The sequence below is a fragment of the Egretta garzetta genome, unplaced genomic scaffold (genome assembly GCF_000687185.1).
Source record: "Egretta garzetta isolate BGI_Z169 unplaced genomic scaffold, ASM68718v1 scaffold278, whole genome shotgun sequence".
NCBI lineage: Eukaryota > Metazoa > Chordata > Aves > Pelecaniformes > Ardeidae > Egretta > Egretta garzetta.
The window spans coordinates 777,145-789,071 of record NW_009260608.1 but is presented as its reverse complement, the minus strand read 5'-3'; the positions used below and the strand labels follow the sequence as shown (position 1 = coordinate 789,071).

At 37.9% G+C, this 11,927-nt stretch overlaps 1 protein-coding gene across 1 annotated transcript in view; it reads right to left on the bottom strand.

Moving 5' to 3' along the window:
- LOC104131637 (suppressor of tumorigenicity 14 protein-like) overlaps positions 1 to 11,670 on the bottom strand; it is a 21,791-nt gene extending 10,121 nt beyond the window's left edge. The window contains exons 1-11 of the mRNA XM_009644829.2: positions 11,590 to 11,670; positions 11,092 to 11,260; positions 10,320 to 10,444; positions 9,343 to 9,410; positions 8,131 to 8,312; positions 7,996 to 8,034; positions 7,017 to 7,236; positions 4,279 to 4,418; positions 2,722 to 2,819; positions 1,621 to 1,733; positions 579 to 712 (exon numbers count right to left, since the gene is read on the bottom strand). Coding sequence (XP_009643124.1) covers positions 579 to 712; positions 1,621 to 1,733; positions 2,722 to 2,819; positions 4,279 to 4,418; positions 7,017 to 7,236; positions 7,996 to 8,034; positions 8,131 to 8,312; positions 9,343 to 9,410; positions 10,320 to 10,444; positions 11,092 to 11,260; positions 11,590 to 11,670 — 1,369 coding nt within the window. The remainder of the gene's footprint in view (positions 1 to 578; positions 713 to 1,620; positions 1,734 to 2,721; positions 2,820 to 4,278; positions 4,419 to 7,016; positions 7,237 to 7,995; positions 8,035 to 8,130; positions 8,313 to 9,342; positions 9,411 to 10,319; positions 10,445 to 11,091; positions 11,261 to 11,589) is intronic.
- Between the last annotated feature and the right edge of the window lie 257 nt (positions 11,671 to 11,927).

The window sequence follows — 11,927 nt, the reverse complement described above, 5'->3', positions numbered from 1 at the left end:
AAAAAAAAAAAAATCTAACACTGCTCCAGAAGCACAGCAACTGGGGAGTCAGGAAAGGTCTGTAAGAAACCCAGTCATATTTCTGCAACACCTGCTAGCAAGGGGTCCTCATTGGCTCTCAGTGAAAACTTAGTTTGTCTAAACCTGGAAGCTGATCAGAGCACACTGAGTGGCAATTTTAAAGAAAAGACTGACTATTCTGGTTAACTCTTGTTGGCAGAAGAGTCAGGATTAGAGCCTCTCTGCCATACTATTTTCATGCTTCAGCTTGACTATTTTAAAATGTTAGAAAAATGCCAAATAATTAGATTTACAGAAATTGGGAAATTTTACTTTTACTTCTCATTTTACAGAAGTGTTATTAAAAGTTAGAAAATAAGTCCTAACTTCTAAAAGCACCTTTTATCTAATTCTGCACATCTATTTGTTCAATTAAATATATAACAACAGTTTAATCATTTCTCTCTTGCAATTAGGTTAAGAAAAGAAGGCAGGTAGATTTGTACATTGTTGGTCTGTCAAGCATGATTTCTCAAAGATTTCTCCCTAAAAATTAAAGTGTATGCTTATTCACTTACGATCTGTGTGACTGAAGGCTTTGTATTCAATATAAAACCCTCTGTGTGTGACCAATTCATCGGAATGGAAGTTGATTGCGACAGAATAGCCGTATTCTCTGTTTCTGTTGTTTTCTGAAAGACTTTTACAGTATCTAGCAAGGCAAAAGTGAGAATAATTAATTTCTAACCAAACTGACCGTTACCATCTGGCTACCTCTCCTTTTACTGAAGGGTACCAATGCCAAAAAGCTTTAAACCAATACAATAAAGATCAGCTATTTTTTTAGCGTTAAAACAGCTCAACAGAAGTATTAGAAAGTCTATTTACAAATGCCTTCCACTCCACAACTTTTCTGGGACTAGCAGACTGCAAAACAAAATACAGCAAGATGATCAATGTCAGAATCTACCTTATAAATACAAACCACTTGTCAGTGTGCTTGATTTCAGATTTCCCGTTTAGGTTTGCAAACCCAGAAGGCTACAAATCCAGTAATGGAGTCATACAGCCAAATCCAACAGCTGTTGCTGGTTTCAATACGCTCTTTCCAAAAGACAAATCACTCTGAGTATTTTTTTTGTTGAGGTTTTTTTGTTCGGTTTTAATTTGTTTTGGCTTCTTGTAAGCACACATATTTCAATCTGTTTTATTTACAGAAAAGAATTGCATTCACCGAAGAGTAAGTGGTATAGAAAATGAAACTTCAGATGATGCAAGCTCTTCACCCATGTCAAGACCTCTGCCAGGAATTTACAGTTCAACTGCAGCTGTGTAAAATCCTGCAGTTTTCTACGTCATTGCTCTTACAGGGAACAACAAAGTAAGTAAATGCCTAACAGCGGAAAAAGCAGTATGCTTAACTTAACATGATGACAAATGCTCGGTACTAGGGCACGGTTAAAAACATTATTCTGCCAAAATTTAGTGGAAGCGTGCCAATTCTTGTTGAAATGTATCTTTCTGCAGTGGAAGCAGTGAGATCTTTTTTCTTAAGAACATTATGTTGTGCAGAACATCAAAGTGCAAATTAGTCTGTCAGAAAATAGTGTATTTACTCACCTAACCCCATCAATCTCTAACCAGTCTTTATCACATTTACTGGACCCTGGAGACTTCTCTTGAATTTGTATTAAAAGGATTTTTAATGAGAGCTTGTAGCCAGGCAATGGTGCCTAAAAATCAAAGGATAAATATCCTGACATACATCCACGAAATGAAAAGACTTGTGCTTCTAAGATGGAAAATCTTCTTTTACTTGTTATCAGTCTGAAAATACTGCATTTTTTATGATGCAAATAAGCACCTTTGGAGAACCAAAAACCTTTCTATTTTTTAGACCCAACTTTAGCCAGACTGCCAGATAAAGGAGCGTAAGCCTTCCTGCAGCCAGCATGAAGCACTATATCTGAGGTTCATGCTATGTTTGTACTGCCATGTGTTCCTGTAGGGGATATAAGAGATTTAAGACATCTATAGCAGCTGGTCACTCAACTGCATTAGCTACGACCTCTCTGTTTTAGAAAGCCTTCTTTCCTGCATACAGATGAGATTTTGTGCTACAAGCTGCTAATAATTTCCATTGAGCAGGTGAAAGGTAGAGACTGTTACCAACTCATAGACATGAAGAACATCGTTTTCCAGGGAAGGTCAAAAAAAGTAGTGAAATGCTTAATGGAGCAACAGATAAACACACCGGGAAGTTGGTGTAAATCATGAACAGAGTCTAAGTCTTGCCAGAATTCCAGAGCTGAATTTCTGAGTGAGAGAAGGTCCTGTTTTCTGCAGAGTTCAGGCAAATACAGTGTGATCTCCACCATATGAGGTGTGATTTACATGAACATCTTTTTTTTCTTTCTGACATAGAAGCAAAGCTCTGACTATTAACAATTTTCTCTGGCTGCTAGGAGTTGTCATCTTACCCATCACTTTGTTTCTGTCAGGAATAATACCCAACCTTTTGGAAGCTGGCAATGTTTCCCTCCCATAGCTGGCACTTGTACATAAGACAGGAAAGAAATGGTGCCTGAGAGGCAGTCAGGTGCAGAGGTCTTCATGTGTTTTCCCTTCATCTCACCCACACTGAAAGCCATTTCTCCCAATTTTACATCTATATCACATAAAGCAAAGTCATTGCTACTCAGAATAGTTCCCAGCACTTACTCTGATGATCCAGCTGCAGTCAATATTTGGTGGGTAGTAACTTGGGTAATAAGGAGAACTCAGTGTCCCGTTCCAGGAAATATAATGACCACCACACACTGGGAGAGAAATATATCAGCAAGGAACACAATTATCTCAGCTGGGCTAACGTACAGAGCCTGCTTCACTTGCTAGGACCCTCTATATACAGAGCTAGAAGAATGGGTTGTGCCACTATTAAACTCAGGTTTTGTCTGTATTAACAGAAAAACATGTAACTACCGCTTCCCCATCACTCTGAATTTCTCTTATTTTGGGAACAAATTTCAATTAAGGATAAGCACAAAACACTTCTGTCTGGGTTTTTTTTAAAAACAATCTTTCATGGTAAGTGGAAGAAGCAATTAAATGTGGACACAGCAGACGTCACCTTTCCAATTTACTTCTGACCTTTCTGTAGACATTTTCAAAAATTAAAACCCAATTAGCCCAATGAAGTGAAACCTCTGATTAATTTCACGTAAACTGGGAATTTTGTGTGTCAGTTCTCAGTCTGAAAATTAATGACACATTTGAACGATATCTTTGAGGTTTTATTTTCTACCAAGAACTCTCCTAGATATCCAGTCTTCAGTACTTTTGGTTTCCTTTAGGTAACATGGTAAATGCAAATATGAGTATAACAGAAATTGAGACAATTTTGGAAACAGCAAAATTTTGTGGCAAAACCTGAGCTATACATCATTTGGAGTGCCCATCTTCAGAACAATGAAGCAATTGTAATGTGTAATGTGCATGAGATGACTATTTGCCTAAGCAGTACCCATAGAGACATACTAACCTCTATGATTTCTTCCACAAGTTAAAAAAATGTTACTTGCTTAATCATCAAAATATTTTCTCTTAGACCTTACCAAACAACTGAGGCTAAACTTTCACTGTGAAGCCCCTATGTCTCCTGTAAAATACTATGGTTTATTGTTATTCAAAATATTTCACTAATCACCCAGAACTCCTGCCAATTTCACAGTACTGTGTAGGCTTGGAATAGACTTCTTGGGTCTTGAATACACTTTTCTTACGCAGTTAACTACACTGAACCGTGCTTTCAGAAAAGGATCAAAGACACATTAGAAGTACGTCTTTGCTCTTGTTTTTCCATTTTCATTAAAACCTCATTCCCCAAGCTGGGGATAGATTGACAAAACTGATAAGAGTGCTGCTCTGCCACTGGGGCTATCTAACTTTGGCTAGACATATAGTGCCTGCAGTGCTATCTGGCTGGCTGCTCTGTTACCATTGCTCAGTGTTACCCATGTAGTAAGACTAATGTCTGGGAAAGATGGCTTGGGTAGTAATAAGGAAGACAAAAAAATCTCCCAGACTTAAGGATATTCTCTATTCTCTGTTCAGTTCTCAGACTTTTTTTTTTTTTTTTAAGTGGATCAGAACAACATCTCTGACTTATATGCCAACATTCCCTTCCCCCTGATATGTTCAGGCAAAATCAACTTTTTTAGAGGCAACAAGAGAAATAAGTGCGCTTACATCAGATGTTTTTTTCTGTTAATTACTCACTGATTTTAGGAACAGCTTGAAAGTGAGCTTTTAATACGTTGCTTTCTTCTCTTTGGTGCAGTGAGAAGGTAAGCAACATTACATTACTTGATGAAGTTAAACGTACAACAGGAGTAGTCCAGGCTCCAGGTCCACACCATCTGAAATATTACCAAAATTGCATTAAAAAAATAAAAATTCCCACATTGCAGTCATCTTTGCTGAGAAACTGGGCAGAAGTAACACTGCTCTGGTCATCTGTGCTTCAGAGGTATGCCCCTGGCTACCACTTCCCTTTCATTGTTCCACTCAATTGATACTACATGAGATGCTAGAGTTTCCCAGGATTGAGAATGAGTTACTCAGGGTGAACATCACAGATATTGCTGCCTAATGGGTGCCCTGGAGTTTTCAGATCTGTAGAAGCATCAAAAAGGCAGTGCCAGATTATGTTACTTCAGTAATGATAGTGGTACTGAGTAGTAGTGGGCAGCACCAAAAGGCAACAAGTGCCAGTGCAGCAGTGTTGTGCAGCATCTATGCAACAGGCAATAAGCCCAAAGCATTTCCAATCTATTGACATTCAGCTTGGTTTCATGTCACAACAGCTGTCCCACAAAGATGTGGAGCCCCATGCATGGCAACTATCTCTTCTTATTGTTCTTCTTTTGTTTAAATAATGATGAGTTAATTTATATCCTGAAGCTTGAATACTTACTAACACTTGTAATTTGAGATGCTATTTCTTGCATCTGTAAATTCACTTTTATATTTCTTCCATTTTGAAATCCAGACCATATTTTGGATTTCTTTTCATTAATTTACAAATCCACATGTGAAAAGTTAACAGCTTTCTCTCTTTTTCTATGCACAGCAAGTTAAAACAGTTAAGATCAGACCTCATAAGAGAACATTTTCATCACACTCCTGCATCAAGTTCTTTGACTTGTCACTGAGATCCAGGGTGGCAGCACTGAAAGCAAATTTTTGAATCTTAAACTAAAAGTAGTCTTCTTTTGCTTTTAGCAGGCTGTTCCTCATTTCATGTGAGACACTAGATAATGGATCTGTGGCTTGATTCTCTTTTGCAGACATTTTAAAATCCTTATAATCATAATACCTTTCAAATTCTTTATAAAATGAACAATTTGCATCCCCTCCCCACTGCCACATGGAAATCTTTCAGCATCTTGATCTTTTACCCAGTTGACAGCCTGGATTATCTTCTAGCTATAACATTTGTCACAGTATCTTCAGAAAAGCAAGGCAAGCACATATGAGAAGAGTTCTCCATGAGACATCTGCTTCTACAGTACATCTCACAATCTCAGCTCACTGTTTAGTGTTTGTCACTGAACAGCTGTATTACTGCACTTTACAGAAACTGAGGAGAATCTTTTTAGTCACTGCGTGTGATCCCAGCACAGGATGTCAGGGAATAGTGGCTACAAGACAATAATTCCTGGCTCTCATGGATATTGGAAATAATATTATTAGTTCTACTGCATCTGTCCTAAGTATGTGACTAGCTGCTTTTAGCTTAAGTAGAAAAATTATAAGCATATGCAAAGCGACACATTTGCTAGGCTGGCAATAAAAGTAACCAAAAAAGTCAACTTTTTTGGAGGTACGATAGGGCTTTTAACATCATTTCAGTCACCAAGTTCTGTTCCAGTCCTTTGATAGACAGACACCAACGCACATTCTTGAACTTTTTATTTTACAGCTTACTGCATTGATGTTCTCTGAACATGCTACATCATACACCTGTGTCGGTTTTGCTAGCTTCCAGGTGTTTTCATGCGCATGACCAGCTATGCTTCTGGTTCCTAAAAAGCTGAGCCATTGCTAATAAGGCACAATGGAGTAACAGTCCCAGCAATAACCCATAGTCAGCAGCAGAGCAGATGCATTCCAGCATCAGGAATGAGATTCTCCATGCTATGCTACAATCTGAAACTAACTCCTTACAAAAACCCTGTGCTCACTCCATGCCTGGCTTTCTGACAGTCTGCCAACACTGGCAAGCTCTTCTTGCATAAGGATAGAGACAAAAGTCTGTTAATAGAGCTGAAGAGGACTACCTACCCATTTGAAGTAAGCTAAAGCACTTTTAAATAAGTACATTTCAGACACCACTAACTGAACCTGCATGCTCAGCCAGCCTCTTCCTAAAAGTTCTTTAAAAAAAAAAAAAATTCCCCCTCAGATTCTAAAACTTGTTTATTTTGTTAATGAAGACAGGTGGAGAACATGTCCATACATGAAATTTGACTCTGAAAAATGGGAGTAGTGTGGCCACTAAAGGTTAGAAGATCATCTGATCTCACTTAGGCAAGTGGACTACACAGTGACTCAGGATGGAGCCTTCCATAGACACAAGACCCCTCTTACAAACAGGGATTTGCCTGTGACAGAACTGCCATAAAACATGTACTGTCTAAAAGTAGCAGAATACAATACTCTAAAAAAATTAAAGTCTGTATTGTTTTGAGTTGTGACAGTAATTGCATGAAATTGAAACTAGTAAAAATTAGTCATAATGTAGAATAAAACCCACAGGAATTTATAACCCATGGGGGAGGGGGGGAGGGAAAAACAAAATGGAAGTTCTTTTTATAGTCTTATACAAGATTTTTAATGAAGTTGTATTTGGAGTCTACATTTTGGAAGCCTGTTTGATATCATTTTGATATCATGACAGTTTCAGAGAGTTTCTGTACAGCTCAATAAAACATCTTTGTTCTGTACTATCATACCTTGTAATGATCTTGTTCTGCAGAGGAAGAAGGAAATCGTATGCTGATAAATGGTGTGAGGCACAGGTCTCTGGAGTGACACCATGCAAAGTGATAACTACCAGTCTCACCACATAGTTAGAAGGAACTCGCAGCCTCCATTGATAAAAAGACTTTTTGGGATTCATCAGAGTTAGAGTCCTGTTGTTACCTGGCTTGGCATACAGGTCAAAGGATACTGCTATACAAAAGAAGCTAGATCAGTAGCTGAAAAATTGTTAAGTTGAAAGATAAATTAAGTTATTCAGTAAAATTTCAGAAGAGGCGGCAACAATCACCTACACACACTTCTTGAGTACTCTAATCTCCTCTTCCCTTACTTTTACAGCTCTATTAACTTCTCCCTACCAGGCTGCACCACCTTCTCCCCCTGCTCTGGCCAAGGAAGCACAACACTTCACCACCATTGGATCATCATACACTCAGCAAGTAGGAGGGGACTTGGCTCCAACTGCTACCATCTCTGCTTGAAACCTACTGCCTCCTTCCCCATTTTCTCTTCACCCCCTCACCATGTGATGAGAACACTAAGAATATGAAGCCAATCTTTAGGTGTGCTTGATATGGAGAAACCAGGACTTAAATCTCTACAGTGTTTGACTGATCACTATGAATAACCAAAATTATCTTGTTACAAGGCAAATAAATTATGTATAATTTTATATAGTAGCTTTTTGAAAGATGCCAAGAAAAGGAGCCACAGCTCATTGCAATTCAATGGGAACTATTAAATTTCAAACATATTCTAGTCAGAATATCAGAATAAAAGCTGTAAACCATTTTCATATCAACCTTTATTTGAAGCACAGGCCAGGGAGGTCCCTAGTCTGGTTTAGTTCATAGGACCGACAGATATAAGAATAACTGGGAAACTGCCAGTTTTATGTTACAACATTTTTTTCCCCCAAAGTGATATTAGTTGGGATTCAAGAATAATTACCTGATTTTAGCATCACATCATATTCTGTGGAATCTGAAACTGAAATTTAATAACTGTCAGCTACACAAGTGAAAGACAAGAACTGGAGAAAGAAAAATAGACAGAATAGATATTAAATGACAGGTACATTGTTACCAAAAAGCTCCATTGCAACGAGATCAAAATCTTCCTCCCCAGAAGAGCTGAACATGTGAGCTGCTTGTTTACTACTGATTTCTTTTTGTTCCACTGGAGTTAACTTTTTAAGAGAAAACATCATATCTTGTGGTGCCCAGAATGTATTCCAGTAATAAGCTCGAAGTCCAGACTCTCCTTCACTGTAGAGGGAAAAAAATACATCATAAATACACTCCAATTAGTATTTTGGACATGCTTTCCACTGGTCTGCATTTTTGGTTCGCATAGTTTCATAGCCAGCTGAACTGCTGTGCAAAAAATTACGGCTGAACACAGTGGCAAAAAAGCTCTCTTGTTTAACAACTGCTTTTTCTATACAGTAGAAATACTTCAAAAATATGCTGCTTAAACAGTAAATACACTGAGGCTGAAAACTACACCTCACAGAAAATACTCACAATAATTTTTACAGAATTGGATGTTTCCATCCCTGCTACGTAATTATGCACTTTTAAGACCATATTACAGTTCTAGACACATTTTCATTAATACTTTTAACTGAGTCTCACACCATATGACAATATAATCTTACACCCATACATTGATACAACACTTCACACAACCCTTGTTAAAATAAACTGTATGCGTGCATATACAAAATATTACTTAAGTGATTCAAAGAGACAGTCCATCACACTCTTCCTTTCAAAATGGCCTAAGGATTATTCTTTCAGAAGTTTTCAAAGCCTATCAGGATAGTAGTAGCCATCTGCTCAGTGTATTTATATTTCTCACCAGGATCCTATGTAGAGTGCCCTGCCCAAAATTATACCTCTGAGTTTTGTTTTGAAGTTAGTTAGAAAGGAACTAAATTTAAATAGACAAAAGCAGAATAAGACTCTGAAAGTGGAAGAGGGGAAGAGAAAAAAAACCTTGCTGAACAGTGATTTCAAAAATCAAAAGTAGATGAATAGACTGCAAAGAACTCCATAAATCAAGGCGTGATTAATCAGACTTCATTTTTCTCACTGATTCTACAGGGCAAGACAGATATCACACTATTAGCTTAGCTCCTAGTTCACATACTTAAGTGCATTTCTGTATTTTTCATTCCCTGTTACAGAGATCTGCATATTCTTCCAGGTAACTAATTTAAAATGCATGAAAAAAAGATAAGACAAACACAATTGAATATCTCAAATTTATACCATATGCTGGAACAGCACCTACCTGAAAGCAGCCACGACAGACTTCAAGTAGTACTTTCCCAAGGAGGAAGACTCATATGATTCTGCAAACTGACAGTTAAACAGTGGCAAAAGAAAAAGTAAGAAGTGTTACATTTTAGTGTGAATTTAATCTCTTATGTTACAAAGCATTTGTCTTCTTATTTATTCCTTTCCTCCTCCTTGCCCCCCTCCCATATTACAAGCATTTTCACAAAATATGTTAAATAAGGATCATAAAAGTGCATTCATTTCCACTAAAAAAAATTACTTTTAATTCACATCACATTTCAAGACCATTGAGAAAACTCTTGATAATTACCCATGAAAAAGAAGTCTTTATGAATTCATTTATATTTTTTCTTTCAGTTTTAAATTTCTGGCATATAATCTCAACATGAGCAACTTGTACTGTCTGTGCACAAAGCAGCTTTGAGACACTAGATTAGGTCTTTTGGGAAATACAGTCTAACAGAGAACTGCTTTGTATTTAAGATTGCTGTTAACATGTATCCAGGAAAGAGTACTGATCTCGCAATAGGAACTCCCGTAAGAAGTGCAAGAAAGCAAGCATTGTTGTGGGGGACAAGGGAAAGCGAAACAAAACAAGAAGTTGAGCATTGAATTTGAGCTACAATTTAAAAAAAAAAAAAAATCCAGGAAAAAATGTAGCAATGAAGAGTGTTTGAGTAAAGTAAAACAAAACAAAAAACGTGTTCCTAATTACTTTAAGAATAATAATTTATACATAACCTTGAAACCCCCAGGTTTTATTACCTAGGAATTGTTGGCCTTACTGCAAGACACACAGCCCCAGCAATCCAGCTATATTCCTAAAGCTGTAGAACACCAAGGCACTTGCTAGCTTCAAACTTACTATTTAGAAGAAAAAAAAATTGTAACTGGAGCCTTCTCCTCATTCCCAATGTGATTCTGTAATAAATACTTTTAAATTATTGCTATACTTATTTGGGAACTTACATAATTTTGGATTGCTTCTGCTTGCAGGAGGAATTTCTGTGACTTTGAATCACTGAGGTCGTTTGTGTAAGTCAAATTAGGAATTTCTACACTTCCACCAATATAAATAAAGGAGAAAGCCGGAGCTGACAAAGAAAAAGATAAGAAAATTAATTAGCACACCTAACAACATTACGGAAAATCTTCTGGAACAAGAGGCTGCAGAAGCATGTATTTGTCCTTGGCATTGGTAGGCATTAGTTCTTAAGAGAAACACCCAGTAAGAGCCAGAGTGGTGAGTCAGTCCCATTGATAGAATAATGCCCAGGAGGAAAGGAGAGGCATGAGGTATGGATTCAGACGGGCATTTCTACTACCAAGCTTTATTCATTAAAATTCCATTTTTGTCAGCACTACCCTCCTGGAGAGATGTGATTTTAACAGCTAAAAGCTGAGATCTAGGAAGAAATGTACATAAGTTAGGCACCTGTTCTGTTTTAAAAAAGCAAACAGAAGATAGGAAGTTAATTCCTATAGGTTCTTGGGAAAGATTACAATTATAATAACGATGGTATCCACAAGCAGAGACAAAAATTTAGAGGTAAAATACATCTTCATTATTCTTGTGCAACTATCAACTGCTAAGTGTTATGCAATTTGTTGCCTTAGCAAAGGCGTTAAGGAAAAGGGAAAGTCTCCTTTATAGACGCGTTACATGCTTAGCGCAGAGCTTTTTGTACTACTCGTTCACACAGTGCAAAATACCCATCCCTTCCAGGGGACTAACACTTACAGAACGAATAGTGCAGGACTAGCACAATTACTGCAACTATTAAAGAAGCTATAGGTAACATTCCTAGAAACCGTCTTCTCCAGGAACACCACCTCATCCATTTGAAGAAACAGTACTTCTGACACAAGCCTTCTTGGTAGGACGGGCAGTAGTGAATATGTGGACTTTCCTAGAGAATGACATGGAAAGGCATCAGTTAGTAAGACAAAAAAGAAGAGCTACTGTACCATATTTTAGTATATGTGCCCTTTTGGTTTTTAAAGAGGTTTAAGTTGAGATAACATCTTTCATGTTATCAGCTATGTCATGTATGAAACCCACATATTTCTCAGCGGCTTGTTTGTGGCATGCATTTCAAGCTATGTACAGGGGAGGAAAATTGCTATCACTTTGGTTAGGAGCAATTTGCATATGAAGAGCAGAGGTCAGTACACACCAGAATGAGCGGAGAGATCATTTACCGTGTTCCTGCTGCAAAGCTTAGCTGGTGCCTCTTACCTGCCCTGCAGTCTGCTCAGAGTCATATGGAGCTGGTATGCTGTACACAGAAACCCGGCTGGAGGGGAAAGCCCGTATCATGATGCCTTCACAGATGCCTTCTCACAAACCTAATAACGAAAGTCCTAAATGAACCTCATCTCTTAAACATAACCCAGAATAGCGTACTGCTCTCCCCGCCACGCACACCAGGCTTCTCTCATTCCACTTTTGCCATACTGCTTGAAGCTGGAGCCAGCTGATCCGCAATCAAAGAAGGTGGGGAGGAAAAGTTGCCATCACTGTAACTCTTTGTTTCCCTAACTGGCTAAGTAGGACGTGGATCCCGTCATTTGAAA